Below are 21,438 nucleotides of genomic sequence, written 5' to 3'. Positions count from 1 at the left end.
CTCACGTTTTCTGACCGTGGTTTTACCGCGCACGCGCACAAATGCACTAACTTTAAAAGAGACCTCATTTCTGCAGGCGCTGGTGATAACTAACGCTGCCAAGCGTTCATCTACGGTGGGAGAGGTGGTCAACCTGATGTCGGTGGACGCACAGAGGTTCATGGACCTCACCACCTTCCTCAACATGCTGTGGTCTGCTCCTCTTCAGATTATGCTGGCACTATATTTCCTCTGGCAGGTACGTGCACAAATTATGCATGGGTTACTGTTAGGGCTGTGTAAGGGCAAGAATCTGGAGAAACGATACGTATCATGATCCAGGGGTTACAATTCGATATATCCCCATATATTGCGATACTGTAAGCTGTTACACAGAACCATCTGAGAAGCAGTCATTGGAAACAGTCATTGGTTTGAAAGAGGGCAGGCACTTTAAAAAAATACTTGGCATGCGATTGGATGAACAATCTGTCAATCAAACTCTTGCTGAAGCCAGTCGGGAGAAGAGTGAAAACATCTTTTCCATCGAGTCTACAGTGCCGTTCTTTGCTCTTCTTTCGGTCAAGAAATACTCTCCAGTTCTGATAGAACTGATGCTAGTGCAGCAGCTACGCTGACCTCTTCAGGAGACGCCATTGTTTTTTAGAATGACTTCTCTGTGTCGTCGCGTCACACACACTTAAGCCACGCCCGTAGCTGCCAGTAGCTCGTCACAGGACGCTGATTAGTCCGTGCTCTGGCTTGCTGGACACAAACGCATTACTTAAAGCCTAGCAAGATGGATTTTCGTGTGATATGTGATCCCACGATTCTCGTGACATCGCAAGAATCCAGCTGCGCTTCAGGGTTATAAGAAGACAACACCATATGCAAAACGTTTAAACAGGTTTGCTTTTGCGCCCTTAGGCTACTTCCTGTCTCAGTTTACGTTGTTACATTGGAGTCAAATGGCTGAAGACAGATTACAACACTGCTATCTTGCTGTCGGGTGTTCAAACACAACACATAACTGTTGAATCTTTGCATGTTAACTATTAATTGAAAATCGATACAATATCACAGCACATAATATCGCGATACTCAAGTGTACCGATATTTTCTTACACCCCTAGTTACTGTAGATAGTTATGACTACACGTCATTTATTGAACACAGGGGACTTTTGCTTCATGTGTGTATTTGTTTTGAATTATATTTGCAGTGATTTACTGACTCTGCGGTATTTTTCAGAACCTCGGTCCATCTGTGCTGGCTGGGGTGGCCGTCATGGTCATGCTGATCCCTTTAAATGCCGTCATTGCCATGAAGACGCGAGCCTACCAGGTATGAGCAGTCAAACTAGGATCTGTCTATTGACTTTCAGTGGAAGCACGTCAGTGATATAAAACATATTTGTTGTTTGAGACTTTTTGTGGATGAATTATTCCTAGCAAATTGGGTTGATTTTTAGGTTGTAGCGGAATCAGTTTTAAAGGTGGAGTGAAAATACCGGTATCATATGAAACTAGAACCTAAGGAATCCATTGGTACCAATCATGTCATACTAGCTTGTCCCAAAGGCTAAATAACGCTTAGGCTAAATCTTGGTGAGGAAAAACTTGCATGACCATTTTCAAAGGGGTCTCTTGACCTCTGACCTCCAGATATGTGAATGTAAATGGGTTCTATGGGTACCCACAAGTCTCCCCTCTACAGACATGCCCACTTTATGATAATCACATGCAGTTTGGGGCAAGTCATAGTCAAGTCAGCACACTGACACACTGACAGCTGTTGTTGCCTGTTGGGCTGCAGTTTGCCATGTTATGATTTGAGCATATTTATTCTGCTAAATGCAGTACCTGTGAGGGTTTCTGGACAATATTTGTAATTTTTTTGTGTTGTTAATTGATTTCCAATGATAAATATATACATACATTTGCATTAAGCGGTTTTGATCGAGTCTTGTTTGGTGTTTGGTTAGTCAGTTGATTCACAGATAAAGAACAGTTTGTCTTCTTGTCCTCGTCTTCGTCTTCGTCCTCCTCTCCCTCTCTCCCAGGTGGAGCAGATGCAGTACAAGGACTCTCGTATCAAGCTGATGAACGAGATCCTGAACGGCATCAAAGTCCTGAAGCTGTACGCCTGGGAGAACTCCTTCAAAGAAAAGGTCCTCGCCATTCGGCAGAAAGAGCTCAACGTGCTGCGCAAGACGGCCTACCTGGGAGCGCTGTCCACCATGGCCTGGACCAGTGCCCCGTTCCTGGTAGGCTCAGTGTGGATGTCTGGAAAGCTGTCTTTCTTTCAAGAGACTATTTGTGGACGTGATATGTCAGGAATTAAGCATTTGGGGAATGTCTTCTTCATTCCATTTTGTTGTGTGAATAGAGAGTTGAATGTGAGACCCAGCAAATCCAAACAAGCCTCATGAGTGTCAGCCAAAACGTCTTCGTATTTGACATTTTCTGAAGATAACCTGAGTATCTGCGCTGTTGTTTGCCAATTTTAGGCTTTACCTGTTTAAGGAAGTTGTGTTGCCTCAAGGCAGTCTACATAAGATCAAAAGTCATGTTTGACAGCAGTGAAAACAATCCAGCATCTGTTTAGCTAGCCTAATTTGTGGACAGTAAGTACAAAGGAACTTTATTTGAAACTATTTTAGAATAGCTGATGATAATATTAGTTTTTAGCCTTAGTATTAAAGCTTGGGTAGGTAACATTGGCGAAATCATCAAGAGTACACTAGATTTTAAAAATGATTCAACCAAAAAGCCCAGCCCATTGTAGCCAACTCTTTTCCAATGAAAGTAGCTAGCAGCTTCAAAAGTCCCTAAATCTAGAGAGAAAGTCCCCAAGTCGGCAACACTGACAGTCCGTCCCTTCAGGCCTCCCTCCAAAGCCACTTCCCCAAAATTATCATAATGAACATAAACAACGAACATGGCTATTGTTGGTACTCACAGCTGTCAAGCTAGCAGCTTGTGGAAGACTCTGGTAAAACTGGTGCCAAACTAGCCGTTATGCAGATGTGTTACTTGGTGACATCACGGCGTCTTAGGCAGTTCAGGAGCAGTGTTTCTGTGTAGGAGACTCCCTTTGACTTGGACTTTGTAACTTTGCAGACCTTTTACATGCACAAAAAAACAATGTAACACTTTAAAGGAAAGGGGAAAAGCACAGAAGCACAACAGGTCCTCTTTAAATTTTAACATTTTTGTAACTTCAAGCAACATTTACACAACATGACCTGCCGGCAGAAAGAACGGCTAAATGATCTTGTGACTGGCCCCCCTCTCCACCTACTAACAACACCAGAGACGTATCAGGCATAATGATAATAATAAACTTTATTTATAGAGCACTATTCATACAAGAGATGTAGCTCATAGTGCTTAAAAATAAAAAAATAGAAAGGCACACATTGAAATGAGGGCAAATAGACAACAAATAAACAACAGATGATAATTAGATGAATGCATTTGTTTGTATTCATGCTCACACTTAACAACTGAATAGAAGCATAATTTACATTAATAAAAAAGACCTTCAGCTATCCGTCTTTTGTTCCGTTCAGTTCTGTATTGTACAGCCTGACTGCCGTTTGTTCTGCACTGGACGTGTGTGAGATCGTTGCTGCTCCGGAGCAGTCTGTTTGTATTTTCTGCTCTTGTCTGTGTGTGAGTGTGTCATCTCTTTGACCAGCTGAATGCCTAAAGAGATGGGAGTTGGGGCGGTGGGGTGCAATCTCTGGAGATGATCCCGAGGGCCCTTTTTTTTTTTTTTTCTTTCTCAAGCAGTGCAGGATGGCTTTTATTGCACCCCACCAAAAGGACACTACCATACTCCAGACACGGTCTTACCACAGCGGTGTAGGTGGTGACAAGGTCCTCGCTGGGTAGGCCGTGTCTGGCTAGAACAGTCACAAAGTGCAGCCGTTTAGAGGCATTCCTCACTAGCAGCATAAAAACATGAATATGTTTTTCAGGCATGTCTGTGTGTATTCAATGACAACCAACGAAATAATATGGGAGCAGCCTGAGTGAACAACTGGTCTTTTTTTATTATTATTTCGGCTGGTGTCTACTCCAGTTACCAGGTTTTATAGGTCACGTGACAGCATCTTATCAAGCTATTGGTTGATTGATTTTGTGGTCATATATGTTTTATTTATCAGATAAATACACCAGCAAAAAGCCAGTGTATATCAGTGATAAACTGTGATGTGGTGAATATCAGCAGCTGTTGATAATGAGGTCATTGCTGCTGAGTCACTGGTTGACTCAGATTAATGCGCGAGTGTGTGTAGCATTACAGCACCGACTGCAGTACATCTCCACGGTAAACTGATGGACCTTGACGTCTAAGCAGCCTGTTTGCCGATGTGTTTCCAGGTTGCCTTGACAACGTTTGCTGTGTATGTGACTGTGGATGAGAACAACATCCTGGATGCGGAGAGGGCCTTTGTGTCGCTCTCGCTCTTCAACATCCTCAGGTTTCCTCTCAACATGCTGCCCCAAGTCATCAGCAGCATAGTACAGGTAGGAAGTTTTTCTTCTTTTCATTTTCTTTTTTCCTTTTTCTTTTTTTTCTTTTCTGCCTGTTTGTTTCTACAAGCTTCATTGAGTACCTGTGTGTTTATTTTGCTTCGCAGGCCAGCGTCTCACTGAAGCGAATCCAAGGTTTCCTGAGTCATGATGAGCTGGACCCAAATTCAGTAGGCAGGAAGAACACAGCCTCAGGTGAAGTTAAACACTGCGCCGCCTTTGATTAAGGTTAAAACATGTTATGTCTTTGTTTTCCCCCACCTTGCCCAGCTTCAGTCAGTTTTTTTTTACATTTCTGATGTGATTCTACGGAAGCCTTGAGAGGCAAGTGAGAAAAATAATCATTCATGTTTTCCCTAACGGCAGATTAGCGCCAATTAAATTGCATCTCCAGCCAAAAGAAAGACATAACAGTAATGTTATAATAACTTGGCAACACACAATACATGTAATTTGTGTTTAGAGTGCATAGAAAACTGTCAGGCCATCCGCCACTTTAGCAGACAGGGGAAATGCTAGGGATGGGAATAGAGAACCAGTTCCTAGTTGTTCGATTCCTTGGAATCACACTGATGCTTTCGCTTCCTAGTTGTTCGATTCCTTGGAATCGCATTGATGCTTTCTGACAGTTCCGCATGCACAATGAGAGAAAAAAAAGCGTTCAAAAGCATGGCGCTACTACTAAACCTGAGGGGCACACCATGTTTTTTTGGTCCAAGTCGATTTAGTTTATACGGACGCTTTGGAGACGAAACTCCTGTATTTTTTTGACAACAGCCGCTGCCACCATTTTGGACTGAAAACTCTTATTGTATTTATAATAATTTGTTGTTTAACACAGGCCAAATTGGTAGAATATGACAATAGAATAGAAATAATTTTGTTTGACTTTTATACGGCACTTTTTAGGCGGACGTTTTACTGGTGTCCGGTAGTCGCTTTCAGTCCAAAATGGCCGAAGTGTAGCTTTGCTGCTGGGCGCTGATGTTGCAATGGAACGAACAATTGACTTTCATGTTTTGGCAATATACGTTCTTTGAAGGAAATCGCCTGCTACAACGGTCGCAATGGCAACGGTATACATAAAAATGGCTGCCGCTGTGGCCATCCTGCTATGTTGATTTGAATGTGAATGTCCATTCTACTCCTATTCTATTTCTATTGGTGCACTTCAGCCTTTTGTGGCCGAAATAAGTATTACAACAACACTAAAATGATCCTGAAAAAAAACCCAACTCTCTTTTATTTTTTTTAGAATTTAGATCAGATGTAGAAAATGGGTCACCAGGGTTTTTTTTCTCATTGCCTCTCAGGGCTTCCATACATTGCACATACTTTAAACAGACTTTAATGATCGCGATACCTTGAGAAAATGTGCCATGTCATTATATGTCATTATTCCATTGTGTAAACTGAATAGGCTCTTAGATGCAAGGCTTTAAGGCAAAGTCACCGCTTCCCACTTTCATCCAGTGACTCAGAGCCTGAAGAGCTTTTGGATGACTAACACTTAAGAAATGCCTGCCAGTCTTTTGTCCTGACAGGCTACATCCTCGCTGTCACCATTTCCAAAAATGCTAAAAAAAAAAATTCATGATTTTTCTTCTTTTCTCAACAGATTATTCAGTGACAGCTGTCAACGGGAAATTCACCTGGGCTAAAGAAGATCCTCCTGTTCTGCACAAGTATGTCATGAAAAGCCGCATTCTGTATGTTTGCACTTTTTCGTGTTGTCGTACCTGAGGCTAAGACATGTGAATGTTGACTGTGTGTTTACAGTATTAACTTGATGGTGCCCCAGGGCTCCCTGCTGGCAGTGGTGGGCCACGTTGGCTGTGGGAAGTCCTCCCTACTCTCTGCGCTGCTTGGTGAAGTAGAGAAACTGGAGGGAGAGGTTTCTATTCGGGTAGGACTTAATTCCATGTTCTGTATAACAAACAAGCAAGTAACAGGTTAATGTATCTTCTTTATTTTTTCCTAACCCTCATTTAAAGCTGCACTAATATCTAATGTAATGTAAAGGGGTCGTTCGTAGTGATGAACCCACAGAGAATTATCACCGGACTTAACTTTTATTATATACATGCCAGTCATGTGAGAGTACCAGGAAAAGAAGAGAGGAATAAGTCAGTCAGTTGGACTTTATTTATATAGCGCTCTATGCACAAGTTACCACACAAGTGGTGTAGAAGGGTCAGTGAAGTGTAGAGTGCTTCACAAGTAAATTCAAATGACCTCGACAAAACAAAAAAGTTCAAGGTAAAATACCAAAATCAGTGAAAATGAAAATAGTATTATAGGGCTAACAGGTTCGGGATAAGATTGTGATTTGGTAGGATATAGATGTAGATATATTCTGAGGTCAAAACCCACGTTCAGGGTTGGTAATCGCCACTTTGTCGGCCTCTCCTCTCCTCAGGGATCAGTGGCATACGTACCCCAGCAGGCCTGGATACAGAATGCCACCCTGCGGGACAACATCCTGTTTGGGAAACCCTACAATGAGCAGCAGTACCGCTGCGTTCTGGAAGCATGTGCCTTGACTCCTGACCTGGAAGTGCTGCCCGGAGGAGATATGACCGAGATAGGCGAGAAGGTACAAAAGAGAAAAACACTTTCATTTTCCGTTCTTTTTACTGCGAAACCACTTTTTGTTTCTGTTTCCAGACATCAGCTTTGGTTCTGGTTTCCTTTCCTGTCTTGATGTCTGTCATCAAACATCAGGCTTCAGATATTTAAAGTTAACATGTCATCAAGAAGTCAGGTTTTCAGTGCTTGTGCACATACGTTTGGGTATCTGGAGTGCCGACCAACCCACAAACTGTGAAATAAGACAACCCAGTCAGTTTTTTGTGGGCTGTCTAGATCAGAAAACTTGTGATTCAACAAGCCATTCAGATATGGCTCCCCTTCCTATGTCACATGCAGGCTCAGCAGAACAGTGGTTCCCAATTTATTTTTCTTGAATCCCCCCCCCCCCCTATTTGTAGCTGAGCCCCCCTCCATATTTTCTGACATCATCACCCTTAAAAAAATTACAAATCCTCGAACAAAATCCCCAATTTGAATAAGGTGATTCAGTGTATTAAATGAGACGGATTCGCCACGCGAATGCAGATATGATGCTTTTTTTGTTTACTATAATACTGTTAGAGCCAAAATGGATTTTGTGTTATTGTGGTTGAATAAATTTAATGTGATATTTGTTAGACTGCTGCTAAACCGCCCTGTTAATACAGGCGCAGGCCTCCAATTGTGTGCGGTAAGCGGGAGAGCAAATTGTTTTTTTAGTGCAGGGAAAATGTTGCTTTTGAAAGGCTAAATTATATATATAACAAATATATGAAATATGAATAGAAGCAGAATATTTCGTTAGTTAAAAAAATGTGTGAATTTTTGAAATGATAACATCTATCTTTTTTCAATAAGTTTTGACTTTTGGACTTCACAACGCTCTGGAGTTATTGGAAATGTTTGGATCACGGGAGTCGGAAACAATTCTACACAGCTGGAATTTTACAAATAGTATAATACTAATAATGTTAGTGTAGCCTGCTCTTTATCTGCAACTGAGCACAAATACCGTCTTTATACAGAATGTGGCCTACTAAATAGCAAAAAAACATATCTTTTTAAATAGTTTTATATACAGATGTTTGTATAAATTATCCAGGAAGTGTGTTATTATGATTTTAGTTATACATGAGCAAATCTTATTTTGACAACCTCAGAGCAGTGATCTTTGGCGTCCCCCTATGGGGGTGCCAGACCCCAGGTTGGGAACCAATGCATTAGAATATACCGACCACAGTTTGAGAACTACCTTTGCAAAGGTGCACCATATTTTTCTCGCAAGCCAATCAGAGCAGACTGGGCGTTTTCAGAAAGTGGGCTTAAAGAGACAGGTGCTAAAATGTATTTCAGACAGAGGGCGAATACAGGTATATTCAGACAGACAGTACGAGGAAAGTAATGTGTTTTTTGAACATTAAAGCAGTTTAGTAGACACTGAAGTTGCCGATATATTACTGAAAACAAATAGCCACTGTGATATAAGTAATTCTGCTGACGTGTCTCGATCCCGCAGGGCATCAACCTCTCTGGTGGTCAGAGGCAGAGGGTGAGTCTGGCCCGAGCTCTGTACAGCGACACTGACGTCTACCTCCTGGACGATCCGCTGTCGGCCGTGGACGCCCATGTGGCCAAACACATCTTTGACAACCTCATCGGTCCAGAGGGGGCGCTTAAGGGCAAGGTGAGGAGTCTGAATCCAGGTTTTTTTTACTAAGAAATGCAGTGCTTGGAAGTGGAAAAAAATAAATGCCAGTACACTTCTTATTCACATGTTGGCGTGTGTATCGGCCGGTATCAGCAATCTCTTGCAAGTTATTCCTATTTATTCATTATTTCTCTAAGCATGTTATACTGTGTCAGTCATAATCAGTTGTGATTTTATTGCTATATTATTATACTTGGGCTATGCATCTTCTATAATAGGCCTATAATACTCCAATAATATTCACACTGGAACATTATAGGGTTATGGTGGTGTGTTTGTATATTTGTCCATAGTGTTATTTGTTATAGTAGGGTATCATTCAAACTTTTGAAGTTTTGAAACTATGCAATTTTACATCGTTTTGGACCATTATTATTACTAGTTAAATGATTATTTTATTATTTACACATATCACAGCCTCCGTCTGAACATTTAATTCTTCTGGAAATGTTTGCCTTACAAGAGCAGATTCAGAAATATTTTTATATAATGTTTCAATTATTATATTTGTTTAAAAATAAAAAAAAGTTATTACGAACAGTTCACTAATTATTTTACAAAAAAGGGCATGAACATTGTATTGATGAATTACAGCATCCTCGTCCCCCGTGCCTTGCGTCGGCTTGTCGATGCTCCCCACATAGTTTTTATCTTCATGCGGCTTATCAGGCACGGTGCAGATAAGCTGGCGCTGCGCCAAAATGAATCACCATTATGAGTTTCGCAGGGAACTTGACATGGAGAGGGCACAAAAAAGTACCGGTAGCTTGTGAGAAGTGCCGGAGCGCAAAAAAAATTCACGGTACGCCAAGGAGTCAAATGTAGAAGTATCGGTGAGTACCGGCTCACTTCAAGCGCTGAAGAAATGTATCAGTTTGTGATATAAAAAGCCCCTGTAAACAACACTGAGGAGGTAAATGAACTACAATATATTATATGGTTAGTAAATATACTGTATGCCACAGCTCAAAGCACCACTTTGCCTAACCACAGCCTCAAAGACCTGCTAGTGTGTCTGTAGACTCTCAGCCTTGTTTCAATAGAGGAAGTCGTGTCTTATCTTTTTACCAGAAAGGAAACTGCATCAGTTTATTACTTGTTGTTTTTTTTCATATTTATGACACCAGTTTCTGTTAAGAGCTGGTTGAGTTCCTGTCTGACTGGATTTTGCTGGGAAAGTGCAAATATTTTATTACTGAATATGTAATAGAAGGCATACCTACAGTATGTCTGTGACGTTTGTTATGTGTGCGGTTTATTAGATAACAAGGTTTCTTTTGTTGTTTTGACTCCAGACCCGTGTCCTAGTGACACATGGCATCAGCTTCCTGCCTCAGGTGGATAACATAATGGTGATGGTGGAGGGCAGGGTGTCAGAGATGGGCTCCTACCAGGAGCTGCTCAAACAGAACGGAGCCTTCGCTGAGTTTCTCAGGAACTATGCCCTGGAGGACATTGTAGAGGAGGAAGAGGCCACTGGTAGAGCACCACTTCCTTTACTCTTATATTACCTCATGTCTCATATATTCTATGGTTGAGCCTCTTTGAAAATAAGCCGTATAACATACTGCTCACAATGCTTTCACAGAGGAGTTAATAGAAGATGAGGAACTGTTCCCTGACGATGCTCTTAGCAACCACGCAGACATGGTGGACAATGAGCCGGTGGTCAATGAAGCCAAGAGGAATTTCATAAGGTAGAGGACCTATTTCTTTCTAACTACTTACGAGGCTAGATATTGTTTTCATACATCCTGCCATTTTCCCTTGAATCATTAATGATTAATGATAATTTGGTCAGTAAACTGTGACTGACTGGATATTATTATCAGGTCATACAACCAGAACTGTTGCATGGGCTGTTGGAAGTGTGCGACCGCACAGGGCCTTGCGCCTGCCCTGCACTCCTGCTTTTTATTTGTTATTTGTAATAAATAACTTTTTTTTATGACTGACTGTTCTTGCCCCAACATGCCTCTAAAATTAAATTCCTGTGCTGTTTACTGTATGAAAAGCTTCTCCTTCAGTACAGGAAATTCCTGCAGCATCTGAAGGCAGAAGAAACTGATAAAGCCGTAGCCTCTGAGAAGTGCCACAGCAGCGCGCAGTGCTGGTACCGAGTACCGTTACAAACGTCCGTCACGCACACATTAAATCGCCTCGCCTGAAAACGACACCAGGCTGTATAACCATACAGACCTCTACACACCTCAGATTGCTCGGTTATAACTCGATATTCTGCTTTTTTATGAAGGACAGGTCCGGTTACCAGGGCACATCATAGCCTCTTTTCTTCTTTTTAGCAAAAGTAGCGTCTCATGTTTTATCTTTGAAACATACAGTATTGCAGTTGTGAACATTAATGACTAAACTATGTGACCGTGTGAGATGAAATAGCGTCAGTCCGAATCATATAAACGGTTATATGTATTGTTATTATAGTAACTACCCGACGGAAAATCATACTCCATCTGTCTTTGCGTTCGGTGATGTGTGTTCATGTCGTGACTCTCTGAACCATCCAGACACGAGGTATAGCTTTCCGTTTGGGTCGTGTCTAGGAGGTAACCTGCAAATTGCAAATTCTGATCTGAGATATGCAAACACTCTCGCAAGACTAGCTGCCCGACGACCTATCCTAACCGTAACTATTCGAGATCAATGCCCAACCTTAACCATCTCGCGAAAGTTTCCCCAACTTGCGGGTTCCCTTCTACACACTACCTTCCGTTTGTTGAGCTGTCGTTATCACGTTTAACTGTGATTGGCACAGCTGAGACAGTGATGTTACTGGCTAAGAGAGTATTTAATAATCACCACAACTGCTGATCCAAATTCACCTTCACCCAGGCCTTTTGCACGTTGCACTGCTGCACATACAGGAACCAAAATAGAAGGTGCGCATGGAGACGCCCACACAGTCCTTGCGCCTACCACTTTGGCTTGGCAGTTATTATAAATATTTAACTGAGGGTGCAATGCATGCTTTTGCAATTTTGTAGAACTGGGCCTCCATGCAGTAGAACTAGAATAGCTATGTGCGTGGTACAGTGATTCCTGCTCATGAATGTCATTGAGCAGGGCCTCGCAACCCCTCCCCCTGCTACGGCCCTGCATACAACACACATACAGGAGACATATTCTTGAATTCTCTTCTGGCTTCATGCTTTTTATATATATAGCATCTTCCAATTAAGTGTCATACATGGACGTAATCTTGTCTCCCTTAACAGGCAGATCAGCATCATTTCAGCAGAAGGAGACAACACCAGATCCCGCTCGGTGAGGAGACACACCTGCAGCCAGAGGAAACACTCGGATCAGCAGGAGAAGAAGAAACCACATGAGATGCAGAAACTCATCCAGGCAGAGACCACGGAAACCGGCAAGGTCAGTCTTAGCTACAGATAGACATCATGCCTTTTTTGTCGCCGGCGTGGAGACATTATGGTTTGGGGTTATCCATCACAAAAAACCCAATGACGACACGAGGCAGAGGAGGAGTTACCCGGCCCGGAGGAAGCCCGGGGCCCACGTCTGGAGCCAGGCCCAGACGGAGGGCCCGTCAACGAGCGTCTGGTGGCCGGGCTTGCCACGGAGCCCGGCCGGGGATACCCCGAAAAAGGAACGTGGCACCCCCCTCCTCTCCATCCTGTGGGCTCACCACCTGCGGGAAGAACCGCTTGGGTCGGGTGCGCTGCCACACGGGTGGCAGTGAAGGCCAGGGACCTCGACGGACTGGACCCGGGCGGCAGAGGCTGGCTCTGGGGACGTGGAACGTCACCTCTCTGTGGGGGAAGGAGCTGGAGCTTGTGCGGGAGGTGGAGCGCTATCAGTTGGATCTGGTAGGGCTTACCTCTACGCACAGCCTCGGTTCTGGAACCGTACTCTTGGATAGGGGTTGGACTCTATTCTTCTCTGGAGTTGCCCATGGTGTGAGGCGCCGGGCGGGTGTGGGGATACTCACAAATCCCCGGCTGAGTGCCGCTACGTTGGAGTTTATCCCGGTGGACGAGAGGGTCGCCTCCCTACGCCTTCGGGTTATGGGGGGGAAAACTCTGACTGTTGTTTGTGCGTATGCACCAAACAGCAGTTCGGAGTATTCGGCCTTCTTGGAGACCCTGAATGGAGTCCTGTATGGGGCTCCAGTAGGGGACTCCATAGTTCTCCTGGGAGACTTCAACGCGCACGTGGGCAACGATGGAGACACCTGGAGTGGCGTGATTGGGAGGAACGGCCTCCCTGATCTAAACCCGAGTGGTCGTTTGTTGTTGGACTTCTGTGCTAGTCATGGATTGTCCATAACGAACACCATGTTCGAACATAAGGATGCTCATAAGTGTACGTGGTACCAGAGCACCCTAGGCCGAAGGTCGATGATCGATTTTGTAATCGTATCATCTGATCTGAGGCCGCATGTTTTGGACACTCGGGTGAAGAGAGGGGCGGAGCTGTCAACTGATCACCATCTGGTGGTGAGTTGGGTCAGAGGGTGGGGGAAGACTCTGGACAGACCTGGTAAGCCCAAACGCATAGTGAGGGTGAACTGGGAACGTCTGGAGGAGGCCCCTGTCCGAGAGATCTTCAACTCACACCTCCGGCGGAGCTTTTCTGGCATCCCTGTGGAGGTTGGGGGCATTGAACCCGAGTGGACAATGTTCAAAGCTTCCATTGCTGAAGCTGCGGCGGTGAGCTGTGGTTTTAAGGTCTTAGGTGCCTCAAGGGGCGGCAACCCTCGAACACCGTGGTGGACACCGGTGGTCAGGGAAGCCGTCCGACTGAAGAAGGAGGCCTTCCGGGATATGTTATCTCGGAGGTCTCCGGAGGCAGTTGCAGGGTACCGACGGGCCCGAAGAGCAGCAGCCACTGCCGTGACGGAGGCAAAGCAGCGGGTGTGGGAGGAGTTCGGAGCAGCCATGGAGAAGGACTTTCGGTCGGCACCAAAGTGCTTCTGGAAAACCATCCGGCACCTTAGGAGGGGGAAACGGGGAACCATCCAAGCTGTGTACAGTAAGGATGGGACACTGTTGACCTCAACTGAGGAGGTAATCGGGCGGTGGAAGGAGCACTTTGAGGAACTTCTGAATCCGACCAATACGCCCTCTATGGTAGAGGCAGAGCTGGAAGCTGATGGGGGACCATCATCAATTACCCTGGTGGAAGTCACTGAGGTAGTCAAACAACTCCACAGTGGCAAAGCCCCGGGGGTTGATGAGATCCGCCCAGAAATGCTGAAGGCTCTGGGTGGGGAGGGGCTGTCTTGGATGACACGTCTCTTCAACACCGCGTGGAAGTCGGTGACAGTGCCTAAGGAGTGGCAGACCGGGGTGGTGGTTCCCCTTTTCAAAAAGGGGGACCAGAGAGTGTGTGCCAATTACAGGGGTATCACACTGCTCAGCCTCCCTGGTAAAGTCTACTCCAAGGTGCTGGAAAGGAGGGTTCGGCCGATAGTCGAACCTCAGATCGAAGAGGAACAATGCGGATTCCGTCCTGGCCGTGGAACAACGGACCAGCTTTTCACTCTCGCAAGGATCCTGGAGGGGGCCTGGGAGTATGCCCATCCAGTCTACATGTGTTTTGTGGACTTGGAGAAGGCATATGACCGGGTCCCCCGGGAGATACTGTGGGGGGTGCTGCGGGAGTATGGGGTGAGGGGGGCACTTCTCAGGGCCATCCAATCCCTGTACGCCCAAAGCGAGAGCTGTGTTCGGATCCTCGGCAGTAAGTCGGACTCGTTTCCGGTGGGGGTTGGCCTCCGCCAGGGCTGCGCTTTGTCACCAATCCTGTTCGTGATATTCATGGACAGGATATCGAGGCGTAGTCGGGTGGAGGAGGGTTTGCAGATCGGTGTGCTGAGGATCTCATCGCTGCTTTTTGCAGATGATGTGGTCCTGTTGGCATCATCGGTCTGCGACCTCCAGCACTCACTGGATCGGTTCGCAGCCGAGTGTGACGTAGTCGGGATGAGAATCAGCACCTCTAAATCTGAGGCCATGGTTCTCAGCAGGAAACCGGTGGTTTGCCTACTCCGGGTAGGGAATGAGTCCTTACCCCAAGTGAAGGAGTTTAAGTATCTCGGGGTCTTGTTCGCGAGTGAGGGGACGATGGAACGTGAGATTGGTCGGAGAATCGGAGCAGCAGGGGCGGTATTGCATTCGCTTTACCGCACCGTTGTGACGAAAAGAGAGCTGAGCCGGAAGGCAAAGCTCTCGATCTACCGTTCAATCTTCGTTCCTACTCTCACCTATGGTCATGAGGGTTGGGTCATGACCGAAAGAACGAGGTCGCGGGTGCAAGCGGCCGAAATGGGTTTCCTCAGGAGGGTGGCTGGCGTCTCCCTTAGAGATAGGGTAAGAAGCTCAGTCATCCGTGAGGGACTCGGAGTAGAGTCCTTGCTCCTTTGCGTCGAAAGGAGCCAGTTGAGGTGGTTCGGGCATCTAGCACGGATGCCTCCTGGGCGCCTCCCTTGGGAGGTGTTCCAGGCACGACCAGCTGGGAGGAGACCACGGGGAAGACCCAGGACTAGATGGAGAGATTATATCTCTACTCTGGCCTGGGAACGCCTCGGGATCCCCCAGTCAGAGCTGGTTAATGTGGCCCGGGAAAGGGAAGTTTGGGGTCCCCTGCTGGAGCTGTTGCCCCCGCGACCCGATCCCGGATAAGCGGTTGAAGATGGATGGAAGATGGATGGTTATCCATCCGATCAGATGTTGGTGGACAAAAGGTCACTGTGACCTCATAAAACACGTTTCAAGAATTCATATAATAATTATGACATATATCACACAAATGTCTAACAGGATCAAATGATGAAATGATGACATTTTGGACAGACATGGATGTTGAACTGCAACTTGACTGGTTGGCGAAGGCATACAACCGCGAGGCGATAATTCTAGTTTTCATTCTGAGGCCTCTAGTTTTCTATTTTAAGGGCAAGTTTAGTTTGACACAGAGATGGACTCTAATACTAACAGAGTAAAAAAGATGAAACGCTAAGCTGTGGTGGCATGTAAGGAATAAGCTCTTATAGGTAAATATTCATACTTTTTATCCATTATTTCAGCTAAGACAGATGAAATAAAACCTGGACCCATAGTAAATATTCTCAATACTTACTTCCATAATTTTTCCCATCTAAACATTTCAGACCATAGACGCATCATGCTGCAGACAGATCAAATCACATTTACCTTAGTGTATCGTTTCTGATAATATCCCCGGCGGAAACACTGATGTCATCAAAATATATTTTTTTTCGCATCTTCAAATTAGCTCATTTACAAAGTATAGTTTGTACCCAATGTGTACTTCTTTGTCATTATGTCCACAAAGCCCCTCCACCTCCATAACATTGCAATATCCCACTACTATTATTACAAATTTTGATTTTGTAGAAATTAGACCATACAATTCAATACATGATAACTAGGGATGTCATGATCCGATCTCAAAGATCAGTATCAGGTGATCAAGGCATTTATTAACTTATCTGTATCTGCTATATTGAGTCCAAACCGATGCTTTGTTTTACGTCAGCTGTGACACAGATGTTTTTACTCACGTAGCTCTCATGCACAGCAGGGCTGTCAGTTTCTCCTCCACCCTGCTGAGCTTCATGGGTGCGTGAGCAGGAGCTGAGGTGAGCCCCGACCCGCGCGAAACACCACACACAATAAACAACAGCAAAACGCAGTATGAGACTGTTTATCCATGTTATTTACCTCATTTATGTGCACTCGTTTCAGCGCAGTGTAAGAGTCTCTTTTGCATTTTGCGGTCGTCATCTATGATGCATGGTGTTTCACAGCACAGACAGACAGACGGCGGTAGAAAGCCAACAACAACCACTCTCACCACACCGCTGCAAGTGCAACAAAAGCACCGCGAGCAAAAAGCCAATAAGAGTCATTTATTAATGTCATTTTGCAAATTACAATGTAATTGAATTTTTTTTTTAAATGTTTTTCTTAATGCAATGCAGAGCTATTCAATTGTCAAGCATATACATTGGATTGATTTTTAATAACTTTAATATGCATGTTAATGTGCACTGTGCAGCTGTATTATGTAGGAAAATAGAAGTATCAGATCTGGTTGCTGATCTGATAATATATCAATATTAAATGATGCGGATTGGGTTTGGTAGCAAAAAAACTTGATGGTGACATATTTAATAATAACTCATAATTATAATACTATGTATGTGGCTCAGAGGTAGAGCGGGTCGTCAACCAACCGGAAGGTCGGTGTTCGATCCCTGGCTCCTCCAGTCCACATGTCGAAGTATCCTTGAGCCCGAAGGCTGTGCTGTGTTGGCTGCTTGTATGGCAGCCTCTGCCATCAGTGTATGAATGTGTGTGTGAATGGGTGAATGTTGACATGTAGTGTAAAGCACTCTGAGAGGTCGGAAGACCAGAAAGGCGCTGTATAAATGCAAGTTCATTGACCAATACCTTTCTTCATTGAGGCCGTCTGAGCCGACCTTGACTGAACTCTGTTCTCTCCTAACCAGGTGAAATCAAAGGTGTACCTGGAGTACGCCAAGGCGGTGGGAATTCCGCTGTCGGTGCTCATCTGCGTCCTGTACGGCTGCCAGAGCGCAGCGGCCATCGGGGCAAACATCTGGCTCAGCCAATGGACCAACGACGCCATGAGAAATCAGACTAAGGAGAATGTTAACATGAGGGTGGGGGTGTACGCGGCGCTGGGCATTGCACAAGGTAAGAAACACAGAGTGTCATAATAAGCACTGAATGGAGGTTATTTTAAAGAGGACCTATTATTATAATAATAATTATTATTAATATTATTATGAAATAGTATTAAAAATAAATGTAACCATTAATGAATTGATTAGATGTGACCTAAGTGGATATTTCTGTTTTAATTTTTTATTTATTTATTTATCTTTGTATTAATTTCCTTATTTATTTACTCTTCTGTGTAATTTTCCTTTTTTTTAATTTATGTATTTATTTTTATAATTTTTTTAATGGATTAATTATTTATTTGCATTTATTTTTAATTTGTTTATTTTTGCATTTTTTTTAAATTGATTTTTAAATGTATGTATTTATTTATTTGATTTGCATTTCACCTCTTATTTATTTCCCCAAACTTAGTTATTTATATATTCTTTTCCTCAAACATTTCTTTACAAATTTATTTTTACATTTTTTTTATGCCAGTAGGGTGAAAAGAGGTGCTGCAGCACAGACAGTATGAGAAAAATATAGCTATTTTTGAACACTGAAAGATGTAAACATGTTCTAGTAGAAACCCCGAATACAAGTATGCACCTGAAAGTAAGAATAATAGGTCCTCTTTAAAGTCAAACCCCATTCATGCATTTATTGTTGTATATAAACATTTTTATAGAAACTGCGTTTTGTGAAGAGGTGCAAACTGTGTTTTCAGGTTTCATGTGCTGCCACATCATGGTGCTAACATTATTTTTGCACAGCTACATTAACTCCACGGTGCCATGCCGCTTCCTCCCACACAGCTTCTTGATGCAGACGTCGTTGTAGATAAACTGAGTGTATTTACTTTGCAGCCAGTTGAAAGGTTTTTCTACAATCAGCGATGCTTTGGGCGAGAGGACATGCAACAGGCTGTGGATTTCACTGTTTTTTTTTACAGTGAACTGTTAACGGACAGACGCCGACTGTCTACTGGCAATTCCACAATAAAACCTTCCTCTCCGATATCTTTTTTCCTCCATTCCTACTCCTCTGATTGAACCCCACCCCCAGGTCTCCTGGTCATGATCTCTTCCTTCACACTAGCCATGGGGAACATCGGCGCAGCCAGGAAGCTGCACTCTAACCTGCTCACCAACAAACTTCACACGCCTCAGTCTTTCTTTGACACCACGCCTATAGGACGCCTCATCAACCGCTTCTCCAAGGACATCTACGTCATCGACGAGGTCCTGCCGTCCACCGTGCTCATGTTCCTGGCGACCTTCTTCATTTCTCTCTCCACCATGATAGTTATCGTTGCCAGCACACCCATCTTTGCCGTTCTCATAGTGCCACTGACTTTAGCATACGTCTTTGTCCAGGTACTTGTGCGCCAGATGATCCTCTCTCTCTCTCTCTCTCTCTCTCTTCCTATTTTTTCCTTGTCGTCTTCCTGGGATGCCATGCTGCATGCATGTTGGAGCAGCAGCTTTATTAACCTTCCAGTTTCAGCCTTTGTTTCTCCTTAGCCTGTGATGTTGTTCGTGATGAGCCCCGCTTCCACACACTCCAAAAGACACGCACACACACGCACACTGTCAGGTTGAGCAGCCTGGCCCCAATATGCACACAATATACTGAGGTTGACTTTAATATCAAACCTGATCTGAGAGGGGCATTTATTTTAGGAACCAAAAGCACTATTACTCAGTCTTTAGTGATGTTTAACCTCCCTCTAGTGGTGGACCAGTGTTAATACAACTGGATTAACTTCATTTATGATGGGTCTTTATTGTAGGCAAACAGTGTGTCTGGATTTGTTTTAGAGATTTAGGGTGTGTAATGTGTAGAGTGAAGTTTTTTTTCCGCTGTCACGGAAAAATGGAGCACGTCTGAACTGAGTTATCAGTTGAAATAGTAAAAGAGTAGTTGGCTGGTTAGATAAAACGTAGTTTGTGTACGTAACGGAGTATCTGTGGATCTTTAAAAATCTGAGAATTCACATTTTTCTTAGTTTCAATGAGAGATGAAAGTAGTACACATGCTTGGTGTCTACATAAGTGACCGTACATGAATGATTAATTGAAAAAGAGCAGATTTTCTGCTACATTTAGGTGAAATACTAGCACTTCAAGAGATGTTTAAAACCACTGTGCCAAACACAGTTTGCATTTAGCTTTTAGCTGATTTTGCGTTTGCAGTCAATTTCCTGATCAGAAGCACATCTCTGATGTATCTGAGGTGCAATTGTACAAGAGGTTGGATTAGGACTGGGGATGTACTGATCCAATCAGCCATGATGTGATCAATCCATATCAAAGGTGCTACTGATAACATTGATAACATTCAGCCACTAGATTTCGCATTCTCCCTCCCCGTTCCATTGCATTCACTTCACAACAAGTGGCTGCCAGGTACTTACCGTCAATCTCAGCCATTTATCTGTCTTTTCCACACTAACTGACGACCCAGAGATACCACGTGATACCAAAGTCGTTTTACTATTGGCTCACAAGTCTTGTTAGAAGTGGGAACCAAACGTCAGATATCTTCCATAGAGACAAATAAAACATTCATTTTGAACCTGCCAATTTTTTTTTAAATGATTAATTCACAATCAGAATCATTTTTTTCAAGTAAAGCCATATTTTATTAGGCACCTTTCTAAAGGCTCTGTAGATGTATTATTTTTTTTAAATATTTTTCTAAATAAAAACATTATCAATAAGACCTTTAATTACAATTTGTTCTAGGGATGTCACAATACCAGGAATTTAGTAGTCAATACCAATTCCAGTGAAATTTTACGATTCTCGATACCCGTTTCGATACCACGGTAAAAAACAAAACAATTAACTCCATGTACTTCAACATACGCTCCTTCATTACCGTTTGCCCGGCTTTTGCGAATTTATTATTAATCCCTGATGATCCGCCCCAAGGCTCTCACCAAAAACTACATTTTACAAGATTACATTTGAACACATCATGGTAACTTTATAACGTACCTTTGCCCAATAACATCATCACATGGTCTAATTTTTACTGGGTAGAGCCTGAATGCATCATAATGTAACTCAATGCAATCTCTGACTGTGCTGCTCAACGGCTGCTAACAGCTAACGTTAACTAGCTCTCCTGCCAATTTCAACATGGATTTGTTGTTCGCATTATGCAGGTAATTTTCTCTCGTCCCCAGGACGCCGTTCTACGGTACCTGCAGTACTGTAGAAGAACGAGTGCCGTCACGTTTTCAGAATTTTGGCATCGACTTGGTACCAAAGTGTCGGTTTTTGTGACATCCCTAATTTCTTCAATGTCATTATAAGAATTGTTGTTTCTGCAGCTACATTCATTCAGTTATGGCAAGCTGTAGACTCAGTTTTTACTGCCATGGTAATCCTTGGCTCCATGTTACCTTCCATATTTCATATACATATCCAGATTTTAAGAGCCCTTGTATTGGGTTGGTACTCGGAATCGACAGATGCACTGAGTTGATGTATTGGAATCAGTATCAGGAGAGAAAAACATTGGATTAGGTGTAGCCCTAATTAGGACAAATACATTATATGATGGTAAAGCAGTAGCCTGTATCAGTCACTCCCAATCAACACTTCTCTCATCAACTTTAAAAGCAGTGTAGCTATTGTCAAGCACAAGTCACAAGGTGCAAATGTGTGACACCCACAAGAGGCAGATGACAAATTCACACTTCTGGAGATATTAAAGTCCCTGTGGGTCACAAGTGATTAGGCGTATGGTGGTGGAATGAGATAGAAGTTTATTTTCTGACACCAAAGTTGTGTTGTACCGCTTGACTGACGCCCCCACCCCCACCCACACCCCTTCCGCCTTCCCCTCTACTTTTAGGGAACTGAGCTGGCACACAAGAAGTGATGCATCTTATGTTTTCTGTTTGTCTGGAGCGCACATTTCCAGCAGGCAT

At 43.8% G+C, this 21,438-nt stretch overlaps 1 protein-coding gene across 6 annotated transcripts in view; it reads left to right on the top strand.

Annotated features, from left to right (window-relative positions):
- Positions 1-21,438, top strand: part of abcc3 (ATP-binding cassette, sub-family C (CFTR/MRP), member 3) — a 65,693-nt gene that overhangs the window by 33,436 nt on the left and 10,819 nt on the right. For 3 of the 6 annotated variants that reach the window (XR_012591976.1, XR_012591977.1, XM_074620641.1), the window contains exons 10-23: positions 77-238; positions 1,231-1,323; positions 2,042-2,245; positions 4,371-4,517; positions 4,631-4,718; positions 6,142-6,208; positions 6,303-6,429; positions 6,943-7,119; positions 8,611-8,778; positions 10,098-10,281; positions 10,391-10,499; positions 12,036-12,192; positions 17,318-17,525; positions 18,561-18,871. Coding sequence is in view for 3 of the 6 variants with exons in the window: in XM_074620641.1 (XP_074476742.1) it covers positions 77-238; positions 1,231-1,323; positions 2,042-2,245; positions 4,371-4,517; positions 4,631-4,718; positions 6,142-6,208; positions 6,303-6,429; positions 6,943-7,119; positions 8,611-8,778; positions 10,098-10,281; positions 10,391-10,499; positions 12,036-12,192; positions 17,318-17,525; positions 18,561-18,871 (2,202 nt within the window). In the remaining 3 variants the exon portion in view is untranslated. Of the gene's footprint in view, positions 1-76; positions 239-1,230; positions 1,324-2,041; positions 2,246-4,370; positions 4,518-4,630; positions 4,719-6,141; positions 6,209-6,302; positions 6,430-6,942; positions 7,120-8,610; positions 8,779-10,097; positions 10,282-10,390; positions 10,500-12,035; positions 12,193-17,317; positions 17,526-18,560; positions 18,872-21,438 lie in introns of those variants that run through there. The other 3 variants (XM_074620640.1, XM_074620642.1, XM_074620643.1) reach the window with 2 other exon arrangements.

The sequence above is a fragment of the Sebastes fasciatus genome, chromosome 20 (assembly GCF_043250625.1).
Source record: "Sebastes fasciatus isolate fSebFas1 chromosome 20, fSebFas1.pri, whole genome shotgun sequence".
Taxonomy (NCBI): Eukaryota; Metazoa; Chordata; class Actinopteri; order Perciformes; family Sebastidae; genus Sebastes; species Sebastes fasciatus.
This window is presented reverse-complemented; position numbering and strand designations above follow the sequence as displayed.